At 39.4% G+C, this 16,658-nt stretch overlaps 2 protein-coding genes across 2 annotated transcripts; one reads left to right on the top strand and one right to left on the bottom strand.

Moving 5' to 3' along the window:
• The first annotated feature begins 922 nt into the window (after positions 1–922).
• Positions 923–3,628, top strand: LOC145499282 (uncharacterized). The gene is made up of 3 exons (XM_081478779.1): positions 923–973; positions 1,740–1,926; positions 3,558–3,628. Exons 2-3 carry the CDS (start codon positions 1,740–1,742, stop codon positions 3,614–3,616), a joined length of 246 nt encoding a protein of 81 aa, XP_081334905.1. The 5' UTR covers positions 923–973; the 3' UTR covers positions 3,617–3,628.
• LOC145499281 (uncharacterized) lies at positions 3,206–16,070 on the bottom strand. The gene is made up of 13 exons (XM_081478778.1): positions 13,124–16,070; positions 12,726–12,813; positions 12,501–12,532; positions 11,557–11,710; positions 10,981–11,144; positions 9,863–10,017; positions 9,403–9,483; positions 8,100–8,211; positions 7,564–7,641; positions 6,294–6,421; positions 6,078–6,194; positions 5,564–5,674; positions 3,206–4,778 (listed from the first exon to the last, which is right to left on the bottom strand). The coding sequence occupies exons 1-13, from the start codon at positions 15,611–15,613 to the stop codon at positions 4,688–4,690; spliced, it is 3,801 nt and encodes a 1,266-aa protein (XP_081334904.1). The 5' UTR covers positions 15,614–16,070; the 3' UTR covers positions 3,206–4,687.
• Between the last annotated feature and the right edge of the window lie 588 nt (positions 16,071–16,658).

Below are 16,658 nucleotides of genomic sequence, written 5' to 3'. Positions count from 1 at the left end.
ATCAGCTTCAATTGTTACACCGGCATCATCCGACACACATCTAAACTTGTCTTTTTGATCCCCGTCATTAAGAGGTCATTACAAATTAGCTGCAAAAAGTGGAAATGACGCAAATTTTCAGAGAATTGACAATCAATATGGCACTGAATGGAGTATTTCAAGTTAAACAGCGGCAAAACATAACCTGTTGTCGGAAGATGTGGTCAGATCTGTCATAAACCCTTCCTTCAATTAATTGTTTTTAATCTTACGAGTAATAAAGTAGCGACTGTGAAAAGTACGACCGTAAATTAATATTTCCCTGAAAGAAAAGAGACCAGTTGTTGCGAGAAGAGAAATATTTCACATCTTTATTTAAGTGTATTTAATAACTTTCTTCAAGTGTTACCTTGTTGTAGCCAAACGAGGTAGATCTATCTGATAAAATAATTTTTTTATTCTAATTTTTCTTTCTCTTTTTACTACAGAAGCTTATTCAAGTTTTCTAAATTTTCTGGCAAATGAAATCATTATCACGAAATTAAATGATTTTTTCCTTAATATGTGGTCAATTTTGTCATTTTGCGCAGAAGGAAAACAGTATCAACAAGTAAAATGAGCTTTTTAAAAAAGAGTAAACGAAAACCCACTGGCCGGATTCATCGAACAATGGCTCAAAGAATAATTTTCCTTCAAAGAAAGATAGCTATCTTTGCTAACAAGTGCAAAACTAGCTAATTACTTCCAACCAAATTTGCCATGCTTATTGGCGCATAAATTACATTCTTAAACAGCCAATCAAGTGCTTGATCGTCTGTTTCTGTCGGAAGATACAGACAAAGCTTGAGTGATCTTTGGCGGTCCATGGATAAAAACGGACGGAGAATTTGAAACAAAGCACAGACAAAAGGGTACGTGTTTCATTTTTAATTCAGCGTATTAACAAGCGTTCCTCACTGTAGAGTGGATAAGTGGCAATCACTTTGTATGAGAGGTAATGTGCTGTTTTTTTTAATCTGAAGATTATTTATATCCCAGAAAAAAAAATATATTCGCGCAAAAGTCTGAAATTACCGTAATCAAAATTACGATGTGAGCTTGCCAAAATATTCATTTATTTCATCTTACTTTAAGTGAGCATGGACTTGTAAAATGTAAGTGTTTACCTGGTCTTATGATTTTCTTCTCTTGAAATTGAAAATAGTTATTTCTCCACTTTTGCTTGTGAGGACTAAATCGTAAGTCCTGATTTTGCACAATGGAATTGCTAATGAATTTGTTGCGTATATTTATTCATTTTAGGTTCGGTTCTCAAAAGGCTAGTTTCCACTGACGCATAAACATAGGGAACATGTACAGTAACATGTTGACAGCCAGCTTCTCTTATTCAGAACATTTCCTAAAAAAGCGCTATTTAACAACACAGTTACTTGCTTACTCATATTGCTGATGCTTAGGACCTAGTGTAAACCAGCCTCTCAACTACTATTAACAGTACTAGTGGTACATTTGATTCTGAAGTTTAGCTTTCTGTTATTCCCTGGTGTTCTGCGAAAGGAGAGTTTTTAGTGCGTCATCTGTCTCTTGTGAGGTGTTTGCTCTTTTGTTATTTTTATTTACAGTACCACGCTGTCCTCAAAACGTCAATAGAAGCGCTTTTCAATTATCCCAGGAAATTTCCTGTCTTTCTACCAGATGTTTCCTTCTTCTGATCAGCTAGGGGCGTTATGTAATTGTTTTATGGTGTCTCTGTCTCTCAGATGCGACTCGGATTAACAACATTTGCGATCATGTCCTTAGTCAGCTTTTGTATCATGACAAGGCACAGGACATCCGCGGGATACAAGGAAACTCTCGAAAATGGAAGAGAACACAGGGAAGAAAAGGAAGAAAATATTGAGAGTAACGGAGGAGCACTTGGCTGGAGGAGGAAGAGAAACGTGATGGGTAAGTTGAATGAATGGTGAACAATTGACCTGTCCTTGCTTGGCATTTGTACTTTTAGGGCCTGTTTACAAGTAGGAGAGTGTTACCCAAGCAAACGGGTTACCCTGGCACTCACACATTTCCTTTTTGTTTTCTTTTTTTTTTTCTTCGTCGTGTTTACAAGGCAGCCAGGGCTACCCGGGTAGGCGGGTTAACTTTTTCCCTTGTCAACATTCCAGGTCCCGGGTTGTAGGGTTACCCTACCTGTGAAATTTTGCTTTTAAACCCAGGCTATCCTTTGCCAACCTAGGGTTAACCCGTTTGCTAGGGTAACCCTCCCTCCTTGTAAACAGGTCCTTAGTCCAGTTCTGGCAATATCTGTCACGCAACGCTTCACTCCCGGCAGCCGTACTGTTGCGTGACGGAGAGAGAGCCAGAACTAGACAATTGTTACATATGTCACAGTGTTAGATGGCCGTTCGTTTCCTGAAAAGCTGCCAACTTGATATTTCATAGTTTGAAAAGATTAAATCAATAAAACGCCTGATAAAATAACCATGTGTGTAATGAACATTTTTCACGTTTAGTGGGAAAACAAAAACATAGTGTACAAAAGTCTAAAATGTAGACACATTCTCAATTATTTTTTAAATCTTGATAGATGCTTTCGAGCTGACATCACTCAGAAGCCATCAGCTCATTACGTTTTTTGCTTCGAATGAACCCTGAGTGGGTTTGATGTTTTATTGTTTACTATGCAGTAAAAGAGGACATAGTGATGACAAGTTTGGTTTCCGTCCAGTTGACAAAACTCTTGAGTTTGAACTATCAAATGAAAGCCACTCGGCAGCTGCCGCGTACCCAGTCCCCATCCCCAACTTAGAGCACTTTGCGTGTAGAGTTTTAGGACAGTTGCATCCGGAAAATGGACGCACTACGATCTTCGTTCTCATCAAAGCGCCGCGTTCCCAGCTCTCCGAGGACGAGGCAGACTGGGCTATACTTCCCTGTGATATTTACATAAATTAACCTTCGTTTTATAACGAAGCCGTACATCAGCGAATTTTAAATTAATTATCATGGTAAAACATTCTAGACATAACGAATTAGAACGCAACCCCACAGTCACAAAATGGACCAAAATTAACACACAGTGAATGTGTTTCAAAATAGAACGTCTCTATATTGCAACAGTTGTCTAGAATATCTGTTAACAAGAGCGAATAAAAGTATTTAATCCCCCACACGGGCTAAATTTTCCAAAGTAGGGCGTCCCGCCCCCCCCTCCCCCCCTCCGAAAGTTATTTTCAGCATGATACCCAGTTCTTTCAAGGATGTTGCGCGTTGCGTGAATCTTTTCATGTGGGATGAAAATCCGTGTATAGCCGCTTTGGTTGTCCACGCGAGTAAAATTCTGTTCACAGGATTGGCCATTTCTAGACCGTCCGGGCATTTCTAAATCCAGGAATGATTTAAACATAACTTGAGAAGGGATTACTTTAGAAATGAGGCCTGTGTGGGGAATGAACTCTCTTATCCTTCTTTCTCTTTCCACGTAAGTTAATGTGATATTTCTATTGACTGAATATCAAGGTATTTGGTGGACAGAACAATGCCCCCGTCACATGACATGTTCATTTTTCTCCCTACAGAAATGAATCCCAGGATTGACGAAAGAACAGCGAAGTCCTTTAATTCGAGAGTGAAATGAGTAGAAATTAGTGATTTGAAGAAATATTTGTTAGCACAGCAATGTTTTACATCAATAAACACAATATTCTTTTGCCACAATATCCATTCAGACAAAAATACGATATAACGACTAGCACAGTTCCAGAAGACTCAAATTAAAACCAATCCACAATGAACAATCTCGGCTTACTCTTATTTCATTTTTTTAAATAATTACTATTCTGTACAACCATATGCCCTCGCTCCCCACTTGATTCTTGAGAGGATTACGAGAGCTGTGTGAAAATTATCTCTAGTTTACTCACATTAACTTTATTTAACAATTCATTTGTTTCGAAATCCCCTCCCACAATCCTGCCCCCCCCCCCCTCCAGGCCTCCTTTCCCCACCCCCTACCTCATCGTGAATCACATACTCCGCATCAGCCCTACACTTTTCTCTAGTCTACGTGAGCAGAAAATGACACCAGAGGGTGTCCTTCTGGGCAGTGCGCAGACACGGCAGACATGCGCTGAAATTTTTCTGCAGGCGTTTTCAGTTCCCAGACGAAACATTTTTCTCAACGCACACCGAAAAAACTTTAAGGTACAAGAAATTTACTCAAAGCAGCCAAGAGATATCGAACCTGCGCATTAAGCTAAACACGTGATCCTAGTAATCCAATAAAGGAAACAGAATTTCCTACCACTCTTATAAGTCATTATATTATCTAGTTAAATAATACTCTAGTTATCTAATTATTTTAAGACTACTTAAATCACTTGCTACATTAAAATATTTTTGGCCTTTTATATACAAAACCTATCAACAACGCTTTGAAATAACGGAGCAACAAAATTATTACTTGCAAGCCGTGGAGATGAAGGATTCCCTGTGATCAGGCACAATTTTCAGTTCTCCACGTTTTCCAAGCAGGGGATGGTTTACAAAAAAATACAAAAATAACATCGAAATACAGTCAAATGAACGCAATGTTTCAAGCATCAGCAAAGATTGTGTGACATATGTGACATAGTCACGCATCGACGTATCGATCCTCCCCACCCTACCCCTAAGAAATAATGTACAGTGTCACTGGATTACAAACAAGCTAACACTCGATAGTGAGCGAGGGGTTGAGTAATCTGAGGTCAGATGTGTTACGTATCCGCTTGCAGCCATACAAGTGAAGTGTGGTTAGCCTGAAAAGAGAAAGAAAGAGAGGTAAGGCCAATATTGCAAACTGTTGAATGTTATAGCTACAGCAGAAGAGATGCAAGGGGAAGGGGTGGGGAGATTATGAAGAATCGTCGGGAACAGGTTTTACAAACCTATCGGGTATTGGTGGAACTGGTTCTCGAGGCACAAAGTGTACGAGGCACTGTACCTTCGATACAGTCAAACCTTTATACAAACAGCAAAGAAGTATGACACAGTGTTCGAGTTCTAGAGTCAGTTTCAGTCAGTCAGTTTTAGTATCGCACACTATTTACAGTAAAACAACTTAACGTAAGATGGTTTACGCTGAGGTAAAGATTGTATGAATTTTGATTCCTTGGCAACAAGAAAACTGTCCGTAACAAGGTGTTCGTATTACGGAAGCATCCGCAGGGAAAGGTTCGAATTTACCTGGAAATCGGACATTTAGCGAGAAGCTGTGATGAGAATTTAGAACTGGTATGGGCAATTTGTAGGAACTAGTATGGACAATTAAACGAGTTAGCTCTACTATATTCCACTGAGAATCCTGGGCTCTTTTTAGAACGCTTGTGGCCATTTGATAGTAAGCAAAGAATCTTAAACAGTTTGAAAACTTGCCGGGGCGGAACAAAATAAAGAAACTAGCCTTCGTTCTAGAGTTCGCTACTTATTTGCAATGATTGGAGGAACTACCCGTTCTAGAACTTCACTCGGCAGTAAGACGAAAGAAAAACGAAAATATAAAACTGATGAGGAGTGCCTTGTGATGAAATAAAAATATACTTACCTTTTGCAGCGTTTAGCGAGATGAACCACCGTGTTTTCAGAAATGTCTGTACAGAAACTTAGCTTCAAATTGCACAAACTCTGACTACAGTAGTTAGCAAGAGACAAGACACTGAAAAGAGAAAACCGCGCAAGTAAATTTATGTTACAGAGTTCACCTGCGCATGAATTGCGCCAACATTGCGTACTGTTATCACGCGCGTTCCACATGGGGCGCGCGCGTATTTTAGAAAAGATAGATGGAAAAATACTGGTCGCTTTAGAAGGTTCCTGTTCGCGACTTGGAAAAAAGAACTAGAACATGAGAAACAAGGTAAACCCGAGCGGGCAATCCCGAGCAGGAACTTGCCAGCTCACAGAGCAGCACAGGAGGTCTTGGCGAAAGAACAAGTAGGGATGAATGTGACTTAACATCGTTACTTTTGCTCCAACGAAGGACCAACGCTCGAAACATCAGGTTTTCCTAACTCGCAACGGTGGTTAATTTGCCTAACGTTAAAACACTTGTAACTAACCTCTTGTGACCAACTCCAGTAGACGTCAGGTCTAACAATTCCAGTCTATGGCAGCTTTTGGACAGTGTACAGATACCATTATCACTCACATTAGAACAGCCGCATATATCCAGAGACCTGTTGGGCAATACCATAAATAACTAAAAAATAGTACAGGGCAATGCAGGAGGAAAGGAGCTACCGTAGCAAACGTTTCGTGAGGGTTGAGAGTCTTACCTTATTCTTGGAAGATTGGTGGCAATTTCTGCTAAAGACACATCCGTGATCAGAGGACAGTTAGCGAGCGCAAGAGTAGTGACAAGTGGACAGTGACGCACGATCTTTTTGACAGCTGAATCACGAACCTAGGATTTAATGAATCTGATCAAGAACTGACTTCTCCTGACGATCTCAATATAAACTGGAGCCATAATCGATTATATCTCCTGATATAAAGTAAAGCGCACAGGTAATGAGAAAGAAATTCATGTGACCTCAGCACAATGTTTGTGCAGCTCATTCAACGGCCTGAGATACGAGGTTCACTAAATGTCTTAGTGCCGTCAATTGCTCTAACAAAAAATTGGGATCTCGAGGAGAATTGCTTATCTTCATGAAATTAGTACAGTTTCAAAAAACTTCGCGTTGTCAAAGTCGAGTTAATTTAATAAAACATTAATTTTTAACCGCCGTTCACAAAGCGGCGTCTTAAAATTTCGCTACATTAACATGTATTATTTCGATCCTAAATAGTAATTGGCAGGAAAAAAGAGCTTTCTCCGTCTGGCTCATTGCATTTCCCATTACTCCTTATTCTTTAGACTTGCTAAGAAAGCTGAGCGCGGCGCGAGAAAAAAGAGTCCGCGATGTTCAAAACCCGGGTGCGACGGGCGGCAGGGGGAGTAGTTGTAACCTTGTCCTTCACGCCGGGACTACGTACGACAAAGAAGGACTTTGAGAAAGCCTACTTGTAATGTTGTTAGTCATTTCTTTGCATCTCGCCTACCCAGCGATCCGATATTGCACTGGTTTGCTTGATGTGAATTTGTTCCCCTTTTTCCCATCAAATGTGTTTTCCTTTTTGCCCCTCGTGCTAACTTCCTTGTTAACGTAATTTTACTATCTCATCACTTCGTGTTTCTCTACTTTAAGGTGATGTTGTAAACACGAGCCAATTTTTAACGCAACATTGTTGCGTTCAAAATCGATGTCGTGTAACATGGCGCACTGGGCGACTTTTAACGCAACATCTCGTTGCGGCAACATGTTGCAAGTTTTTGAAAGCGATTCAAAAACCTGCAACATTGTTGCTCGAATTGTGCATGAACAACATACCGTTGCCGACCGTCGCCGCAACAAGGTTGCTTCAAAAGTTCTCTCGTGTAACATGGATTAACAATCGGTATTAAAAATCGGTCCGTGTAACATAACCTTTTTTAAACGATTTTGCCCTTCGTTAAGAGAAGCTAATAAACGTAAGCGTTACTAAAATGGTGAATTATCATACCTGCTTGCATCCTCGCAGATCAAGATTCTCCAGCCCTTGGAGATTAGATACCAAGGAACCAATGGCTGAGTCAGTGATCTGTAACGGAAAAAAAACAAGTCAGACAATAATTAGACCGCAATTTCAAGTTCTCCTAAAAACAAATAATGATTAAAACCCTCAGTAAAGGCTTGTTTGCACTGGGGGATTAAAGTATGAAACAAACCCGATGCAGTCAAGTGGGGTTACTCTCTAAGCAGCGCCTTTTGTTAGGCAATTTTTCTAGCGAGAGGCCAGTTATCTACAAATTACTCTTCTGTGACAGTTGTTCTTGATTATGATAAGACTCTAGTGAAAATAATGTAGCACGAAAAAAGAGATTTGAGTGTTATAACTTCGTGCCAATTCTCTCACAGTGGTACATGTAGTATCAAAGTAGACTGTGAAAAATATCATGTTATTTCTTTTATTGTTCGCCATGGAGCCATTTCCACATTTGAAAACGGGAACATAGGCAATACCCTTTTGAATATCAATGTACAGTCTACGTACAGTACCTTGTAACACTGCCCAATGTTCAGAGTTTGAAGCTGTCTGCAGGTCTGACCAAGAATTCGTATTCCGGCTGGAGTGATGTTAAAGCAACCAAACACTTCAAAGATCCTCAGCCTGAAGAGCAAAACATTTGTACATGATACATGTATGTACTGTAGGCACAGGTTGTACAACAATGTAGGACGTTTCTACTCAAATTCGTTTCATACGAATCAAAGTCTATTCACGTTTCGTTGCTCAAGTAAACTCGAGGAAAGTTTTCAATTAACGTGTTTTTGTCTTTGCACTATGATCACAGTGATTTCTTGTTCACTAATTATATAAACTGTTTGTACAGCAACGTTCACGCATTAACGCATCCGACAGAACAGTAGATACTGAGAGAAAACGTTCGGTTTTAAGAGCTATTTTACACATAAAACTTATTGAATTCAGTAAAACATTTTTGATGGAGGAAAAAAAGTCTGAAGTCCTAACAATATGAGGAGCGAAGGACGGGAAAAATTGCTTTACGAAACATTTCATGGTAAATAGAAGTTGCATGAAATAGACTGTGGATGCGTATCGAATCGACGTACGACATGTAACGAATCGACTTCGATTTGCATCGAAACGACCGGACACCTAGGCACATTACTTAAAATGAGTGGAAAAACAAAGATAACGGGCAAGAAAACTCAAATTCAAGTACTACGCTTGTCGTGTTAATTAAAGTTATCACACAGCCTTAAGAAGTTTTTATGGTCTGATCGTCCGGTTGAGGTTAGTTCTGAAAAGAACTGTTGTTGGTGACTGATGTTTCCACAGCCTGAGCGGAAGTCATCTTCAGAGTCTGAAAAAATGGCTTCCGCTCAGGCTGTCGAAACATCAGTCACCAACTACAGTTAAACCTCTAATACTCAAACCATGTACCGTGCCCAGCATTATGTAATTTATACCAACCCCTACTAGGTTGAGAAAAGCAATGTTAGAGGAAAGTGTCTTGGACTAGACAAAGCACAATGGTCCCCATGGCAACAATAGCACACCATACATGTACTTCAGCCACCACACTCTTACACATACATGTATGGGTAGACTGCAACAAAGAAACATTTAGGGTGCGTTCTGTTAGGGTGATCTGGATCAGGATCAGTGATCCAAGATCACTCGGATCATGGTGCATCAAAGGAACCGATGAATCCACTCTGGTCACGGATTCATTCATCAGTCCTTTGATGCACTACATGTATGATCCGAGTGATCTTGGAACGCACCCTTACAGTAGGTGTGGACATGTAAGATAAATCACACCATGAAACTTACGTTTTGCCATGTTTGTTTGCCACGCACTTGATAGATTGATCACTGACAGCTTGACAGCCATTCAAACAAAGACATTCCAATCTACAGGTAAACAGAATTTCACCAATTCATTAATTTACGAAACTCTTGTTTGTGGCAAATTTGTTTACATTTTATCCTACCATTTGATTACCGTGCTTGTCACAATCATGCTGACCAACGTTCAATCCCAACCAATGATTGCCGTCTTTCACAGTAAAAGATAGACGTTAGCAGTACTTTTAACACTGACAACTTTTTTTCAACATTGCATGTTACTTGAAACATACAAAATTCCTTACTATAGACTGTTATTTCCAAAGCATGTTCAACGACCAAATGGTAGCAGAATGAGGTTTAAAATCACATACTTTATACAGTATGTTCCTTTGAACTAGAGCAGTTATATGAGTAAAGCCAGGGATGAAGAACTAGACCTTACCTCTTCACATTGTCAACAAGAGCTTGGACTCCATTATCACTGACGTTACTCCAGCTCGCATCAACAGACTTCAACCAACAGCATCGTGCCGCAACATGTAGCAGTACAGACTCACCAATCAACTCACCCCCACGACATCTATTGAAATTCAGCTCCTGGGGTTAAAAATATGAAAAACACCAAACCACACATTTCAATTCACTTTAAGTGAAGAGTCACAAAGGTGAAGCATTCCACATAAAATGATTCTTTGATTCATGCCTGAATGTTCAACTGAACACAATCATAGTCCATGCTATTTTGGAGTTTGAGGAACATGTTAATTATAATATGGTTAAGTTACATTGTACATGTAGCTCAGGGCGTCAAAAACTAAAATCAACCAATCAGATTGCTCTTCTAAAGAAGAATATTGGGCCTTGGTCTTTTTTGTATAGACTTTACTGTCAAGACCTTGGGCCAATGTTCTCACAGCACAACCCTTGTGCTCAGTTAATACGATACATTGTACATGTACATGTATATAGAATGTGTATATTTAACTTCAAACAAATTCAACCATTTTTGTATTTTAATCTCAGTTCAAAGTCATTTACAGTGTCCACAGTAAGCTCAACAGTGTAAATGTAATTGTGCAGAAAATATCCATTCCTCTGTTACTCCCCCATCCCCCCCCCCCCCCCCCCACCCACCCACCTACATGTACCACTATAGAAATTCCAAATGAGCTTCAAGAATACATTTCTTTAAATTTTTTGGTCGTACAGAACCCTCACACTCAAGAAATTCCATTCCCTTCTTTGGGGGAAGTATAGATACATGTATTTTCTTCTGTAACAACACATTACACTTCAAGCCCACTAGTGTTATTCTTGCTAAGTTGTAAGCTTTAAAATACCAGTCATGGAAATGCTATTATACATAGCCAAAATTCTCCCTGAAATATCCATACCCACCCCAAGGAATGCCATGGGAAATTCCAAGGGTATTTAAGGAAAAGTATAATGCTAAACTGGAATTTCTAAAGGGGTGGAATATTTTCTGGAACCACACAATGTAGAAAACTATGAAAATATAGAGAGTGAGATTACAGTGAAACAATCAACAAGTGCAAGTACCTCTAAGGAATCACTACAATTCCTGAACAAATCTCGGAGGCCTTTGGCTGTAACTTTGTCGCCATGACATTGGGAAATGGTCAAACTCATTGGACGATGCATGCCAATTGCATGCAACCATTCATCTGTTATGTTATTGTTCTGTTTTAACACAATAACTTTCCCTGCAAAATAGAGACATTTCTCAATAAATATTACTTACAATACAAAATAAAATACCCATGATGAGTCCCCAACAGCACCACAATGTACGGGATACGTGCAGCTGTCATGGAAACCTCCTTTTAGTTGAAAGCTTGTCAACTACATGTACCTCTAAAATATCATTTGGGATCAACTTTGACTGCTTCTTTTCGAGAAAATTTTAGGGATTTAAAGGGAAGTCTGGAAGAGAGCATGGATCGTTGGTGAGTTACTGGAGAGTAATATATGTTACACTTTGTACATTGTTGAGTTCTGCACTTCGTGTTTTATTGGTTGCACTAAGAAAAAAAACATATCTGGGGAGTTCGCTGTGGAGACCACAATGGAAATTCCTTACAATTTTTGAGTGAGATTTGGATTTAAAACACTTACACAAAGATTCATCCATTGAGATTCGATGAAACTGCCACGAGACCCTTAAACAGGACACCAAGTCTTTGTGCGGTAAAAAAGAAAATATCAGCAACAAGAGCTCATCAGGAAGGTATAGGTATGGCACCGGATCACTGTCGCGCTGAGAACGAATCTGTGCAAGAGAACAACATTTTGTTATTGCATGCAATTCTGCAAACAAACCCAAAATACTAAACAAATTACAAATTTAATACATTCACATGTAGTCACATGCAATTGTGGCAGGCACGTGGGTCTTGCACTTAACATGTAACCTTCTGCATATGCATATTTAATGAACTGTCGCATGTAAATCTTGCAATCTCAACTGATAAAGGCTTCTAAATAACTGCTCGTTGAAATGTCTCAAAATTAACATCTGAAAGACAATCTGCCTTAAACCACTAACTTACAATGTACAATGTCATCTCCTGACTACAACAACTCAATTTCTAAGAACATGCACATGCATGCTTGTAAGTAAGGAAGGGGAGCTTTGCTAAAGATGTCATACAAGCCATCATACATTTATGTAACAGCCATGCATGATAACTGCATGTAAGTGCATTTGTTTCTGAAATAAGAAGAGTAAAATCTTGTCATGTGTAGTTAGTATATAGTAGACAACGTGGAATCCTGTTGCCTTCATTAATTGTACAATTTCATGAGAAAACAAGAAGGAATGTAGATATATAGTAGTACATGTAAATGACTGTACATTTGTACAGTTGCACTGCTTGTACAGTTTTGAAGACTTGTTATACTTGTTTAATAAGAAAACCACAAAAAAAAAACAACAACAACAATAACAACATGTGCAAAGTAAGACATGGTAAGGTGTAAAAAGAAAGCATGGGGCTTACATTAAATACATTGTTGATATTACATAAATAAAATAACCATAATAGTTGTACACAACTTACCAGGGTCAGAATCCTGTCATAGCTACCCACATCTAGAAAATGGAAAAGAGAAAATGTTGCCGTTAGAAGTCTGGCACTACTAATAAAGCACGCGTTTCTTTTCATCGTTGCGCCCATTGGACAAGAAATATTTTAGTGGGGCAACTGAAAACTCATATGTTTTCATTTTTTTTTCTCCCTTAACAGGCAATGTTATAAGAAAAACCTGTAATTGCATATATTTACCTTGCAGATTCAATGGAGGTACAACTGTCTTTGCACCCTGTGAGAGAAAAGACTTTGTTCCACCATCCAAAGATGATACACTAGAGCTCTGAAAAGAAGAAACCAGAAAAAAATTGTCATAACATATTTAAACAGTTTACCACCCCTCGTACTGTTTTAACTACTAGTACATGACAGGTTTCAAGTGTGATTTCTTCATTCAATGACAGTCAATGACACTAGTAACTCAGATTTCTTTCAAGTTCTCCCATAATGAAGTCAACAGAGTTACTCTGACTACAATGTTCAGTGTAGGACTTAGTATTAACAAGGCTGATCAACACCATGCTACAAGTTTAGCCAGTATTAATATTGTAAATGGACACACAAAGAAACATGTAAAAAATTTATCTAAATACCTTCAGCAAGCTTGGAGATGACTGACTCTCTATAGAGATAAAACCATTGCGCAAATTAGCTTTGTGTTGTCCTTTAGTTGTTTTCCCATTCTTATTCTCCAGGGACGAACTTGACCTCTGATCGTAGGTCCTACTTTGTTTCTCTTTCTGTGTGCCTTTCAGTGAAGTAGTCTGTGGACGTTTGTGGTCTTCGATTGTCAATCTTCCACAAGCACTGGTTGCTTCTTCATCTGGACCAACTGAGCTGCAGCTGACTGTTCTTTGTCTAGCAGATTTGCTTCGACTATTTCTCCTGTGTTTGTTGCCTTTGTCAGTTGAGGAATGAGTCACCAGATCTGAGAAAGAAGTTGCTCTTTTCTTGTCCTTCATTTGATCATGCTCTTTAACAAAAGAAGGACTTTTTGAGAGTTCACTGGAGTGAAAGGTGTTCCAAGCAATGCTTGAACGCATCCAACGCCGTTTGTAACCATGGGGACTTGAGGAGTACTTTGACTCCTCTAAATTACTAGTGCTCTGCGAAACTTGTAAAGAGAGATTTGAAATGTCATTACTGAGTGACCGTTCTTCTTTAGCAGCTTTATCATATGGCAAGGCCTGTGATAAATTCATGGGTGTTTTTAATGTTTCCTTTATTAAGGCTTGTGTCTCTAGGCACTGTTTCTCAAAGTGATTTTGCTGTCGTGGTGTTAAGCAAGATGCCTTGACACAAACAAGTGCTGTCCCACACTCAATACACCAATTAGCAGCTTTACTGTTCACTTCACTGCACTTTGGGCAAATTTTTCCCATAACACTCCCTTGATTCTCTTCAAGTATTCTACCATCTCTTCTCTGATTGTAATCATCACATGACTGTACAACATTCTTATCACAAACATTGGTTTTATACATGTATGATGAATTCCCATTTAAATTCACTGCATCAGCTCTTTCTGCAAAACCATTATGCAAGTGATCTCCTAAGACTGTAGTTAATACATTGCCTTCTTGTACATGTGCATTATTAACTTTTGCTACATCATTACTCCTGGTACTTTGCCTTGAATGCTTCACGTCTTTTGGAGTTCCTGAGCCTTCTATAAATTCAGTCAGTTCCATCAGAATTTTATCTTTGCTTCTTTTTGGTTTGATTTTGTTTTCTTTCTTCTTGCTAGCAGAAAGTACATTTGTTCTCTGACTTAACCTTTTATCAACAACAGGAGAATCTTGTTTTTTAACGACCTTCCGGTAGTGAACGTCATCACACTTAGAACCAAAACTCAACAAACTACTCTCAGAATCTGATGTTTCAAAACCAGAATACAGTGGGCCATTTATCTGAGGCTCAGGACCATTAAAGACATGGGAACCTTCTTGCATATGAAAAACAGGGGAAAAAGAAGTTCTATGTTCCTTTGAAAAATATCCATCATCAACATCATCACTAATTTCTTTCCAGATCTTTCCACTTTCGTTAACAACGGAATGAAAGTGAGATTGCTTATAGCCACCACTGTCAGGTAATATGACAGGCTTAGTCTTGTCATGCAGTAATGGATCAAACCCATTTCTTGGAAGTTCCTCAGAAGACTGCATATCACAATTCTCTTTTCCAAGCCGGCGGTACATGTAAGTTGTAGAGTCTGAAACATTCTGATCTCTCCACGCTGGTCTCTTTAAATATACATTTAAATCAACTTCTCCAGACTGTACAGCCTCTTTTAATCCCCAGAGCTCGAGTTTGATGTCTTCTTCGTCAGGTTCATGATCAGGAACACGTACCCGAGGAGACATGCACGGATATTTAACGCAATTGTCGTGATCACTGCCATTTATAAAATGAGACGGGACAGGTGTCTCTGCCAATTGCAACCCGTACATTTGGTCTGATGACTCTTGGGTTGCAAAGCCGTTGCTCCTTAATAAGGAGAAATCAAATTTTTCGCTGCTGGAAGAGCTGTGAGCTTCGGAGGGTCGCGAGTGGTTCACAGCGATTTTCGTCAAAATATTGCTATTCTTGTCGTGCAATATATCCCCTTCTTCTTGCGATCTCAGTTTATCGTCGAAAAAAGCCAAACGCTTTTGGCGTAAGAACGACACATCTACTCTTGGAGTGACATTGGAGCTTGCTTCTCTTGTTAAAATCTCCTCTCGCCCGCCAGTTGTTCTGGACGAGTGAGCGCTGTTCGATTGTTTGGACGTGCGTTCGAACGATGTGTCATATTGTTCGAAAACATCTCTACCTCTTCCTGCATCGACAGACAACTGTCTTGGAGAATCAGTAAAGCCGGCACGTGCTGTATTTGTCAGATGCAAATTAAAGTCATCTATTTTCCCATTTTCTTCGCAAAAATCGTGGCTCCGGAGCATTCGCTCATCGTTTGACCCGAAACGAACTCTGACGACACCATAATTCCTGAGATCATCATTAGGAGTTGGAACAGAGTTTTGCATTCTCTTCACCCAATCTGAAGCCAATACTTTCACGTCCTCGATGCTGCTATCTTCCATTCAGACATATCTAGATGTTTACACTGTAAATTCGTTACTTTTTCTCTAGCATTCTGTGAGTAATTATTGAAAGTTGTCATGGTCACTGCGCATAATCTAGAGAAAAGGCCGCTGCCTGGTAAGCTGGAAACTAACCGAAGGCTCTAACATTGTTCTTGTATCTCGAGGGCAGGGTTAGTGTACATATTTAGCGAAAAACTGTGAAACACGCTGAATAATAATCTATTTTTTTATATATATAATTAGACACCAGAACAGTGTACAGTTCAGACAGGTCTATACTAGATCAGAAAGGCTTTCTCGTCTTAATGTATTCCTGCCAACCTGCCTGGCCAAATTTTTGTATACCAACCCTATGAAGTGTCCGTCATATTATAAAAATACAAAACTTTCGTTTATAACAAAACACATTTTGAACAGCAGTAAACAATTATAGCTTCCTTATCTACGGCTGTTCGGCCCGATACTAATATGACTGAACTGATCATCTCGCTGTAGGTGTTAAAATCGTTCAAATTTTCTGTACAAATGACAAAGAAACAATGATCTTAGAAATGATTTTTATGATTGAGAACTTTATCTTCAAACTAGGGTGTTCAAACAGTGAAAAAGCGTTAAAATGAGAAGTAAACAGCAGGCTTATACTCACGTCGTGAAGAGTACGTGAAACCAGGCACTTTCCCGTAGTAGAAAGCAAGGCTACGGCGGGAAAGCCGTACTGGTACGCGCGTCATGGCGTCACCGGAAGTGATCTTCACCAGGGTGATAAAAAGCCGGGAGGTGAAACGTATAAGCGCCCTGATCTTTACTACCTGCCGCTGTGCTACAGCCTAGCCGTACCATATCTAAAGTCCCTAATATTTCCGGTTCCGGGATCATTTGCGGTCCAATAGGCCATTTCCGTGTTGGCTTTTGCCTCTGTGTCAAAACTAACCTGTGATCATGCGTTCTTTTTTCGGCTGTCAATTCGAGTCTTCGTGCGAAACCATTCATAGGAAAATGTGGTCCGCCTACAGGTTCAGTTTCTAGCAAATCAAACTCATTT

The sequence above is a fragment of the Orbicella franksi genome, chromosome 10 (genome assembly GCF_964199315.1).
Source record: "Orbicella franksi chromosome 10, jaOrbFran1.1, whole genome shotgun sequence".
In the NCBI taxonomy this organism is placed as follows: domain Eukaryota; kingdom Metazoa; phylum Cnidaria; class Anthozoa; order Scleractinia; family Merulinidae; genus Orbicella; species Orbicella franksi.
This window is presented reverse-complemented; position numbering and strand designations above follow the sequence as displayed.

Bases quoted from the DNA above. Each gene is read 5' to 3' on its own strand.
- LOC145499282 (XM_081478779.1), top strand. From the start codon at position 1,740: ATGCGACTCGGATTAACAACATTTGCGATCATGTCCTTAGTCAGCTTT. The intron at 1,927-3,557 runs GTAAGTTGAATG...TTCTCCCTACAG, and splicing joins GAGGAAGAGAAACGTGATGG to AAATGAATCCCAGGATTGAC.
- LOC145499281 (XM_081478778.1), bottom strand. From the start codon at position 15,613: ATGGAAGATAGCAGCATCGAGGACGTGAAAGTATTGGCTTCAGATTGG. The intron at 9,484-9,862 runs GTAAGGTCTAGT...GTTTACCTGTAG, and splicing joins CTTGTTGACAATGTGAAGAG to ATTGGAATGTCTTTGTTTGA. The intron at 5,675-6,077 runs GTTAGTTACAAG...TTCTCTTTTCAG, and splicing joins ACTGGAGTTGGTCACAAGAG to TGTCTTGTCTCTTGCTAACT.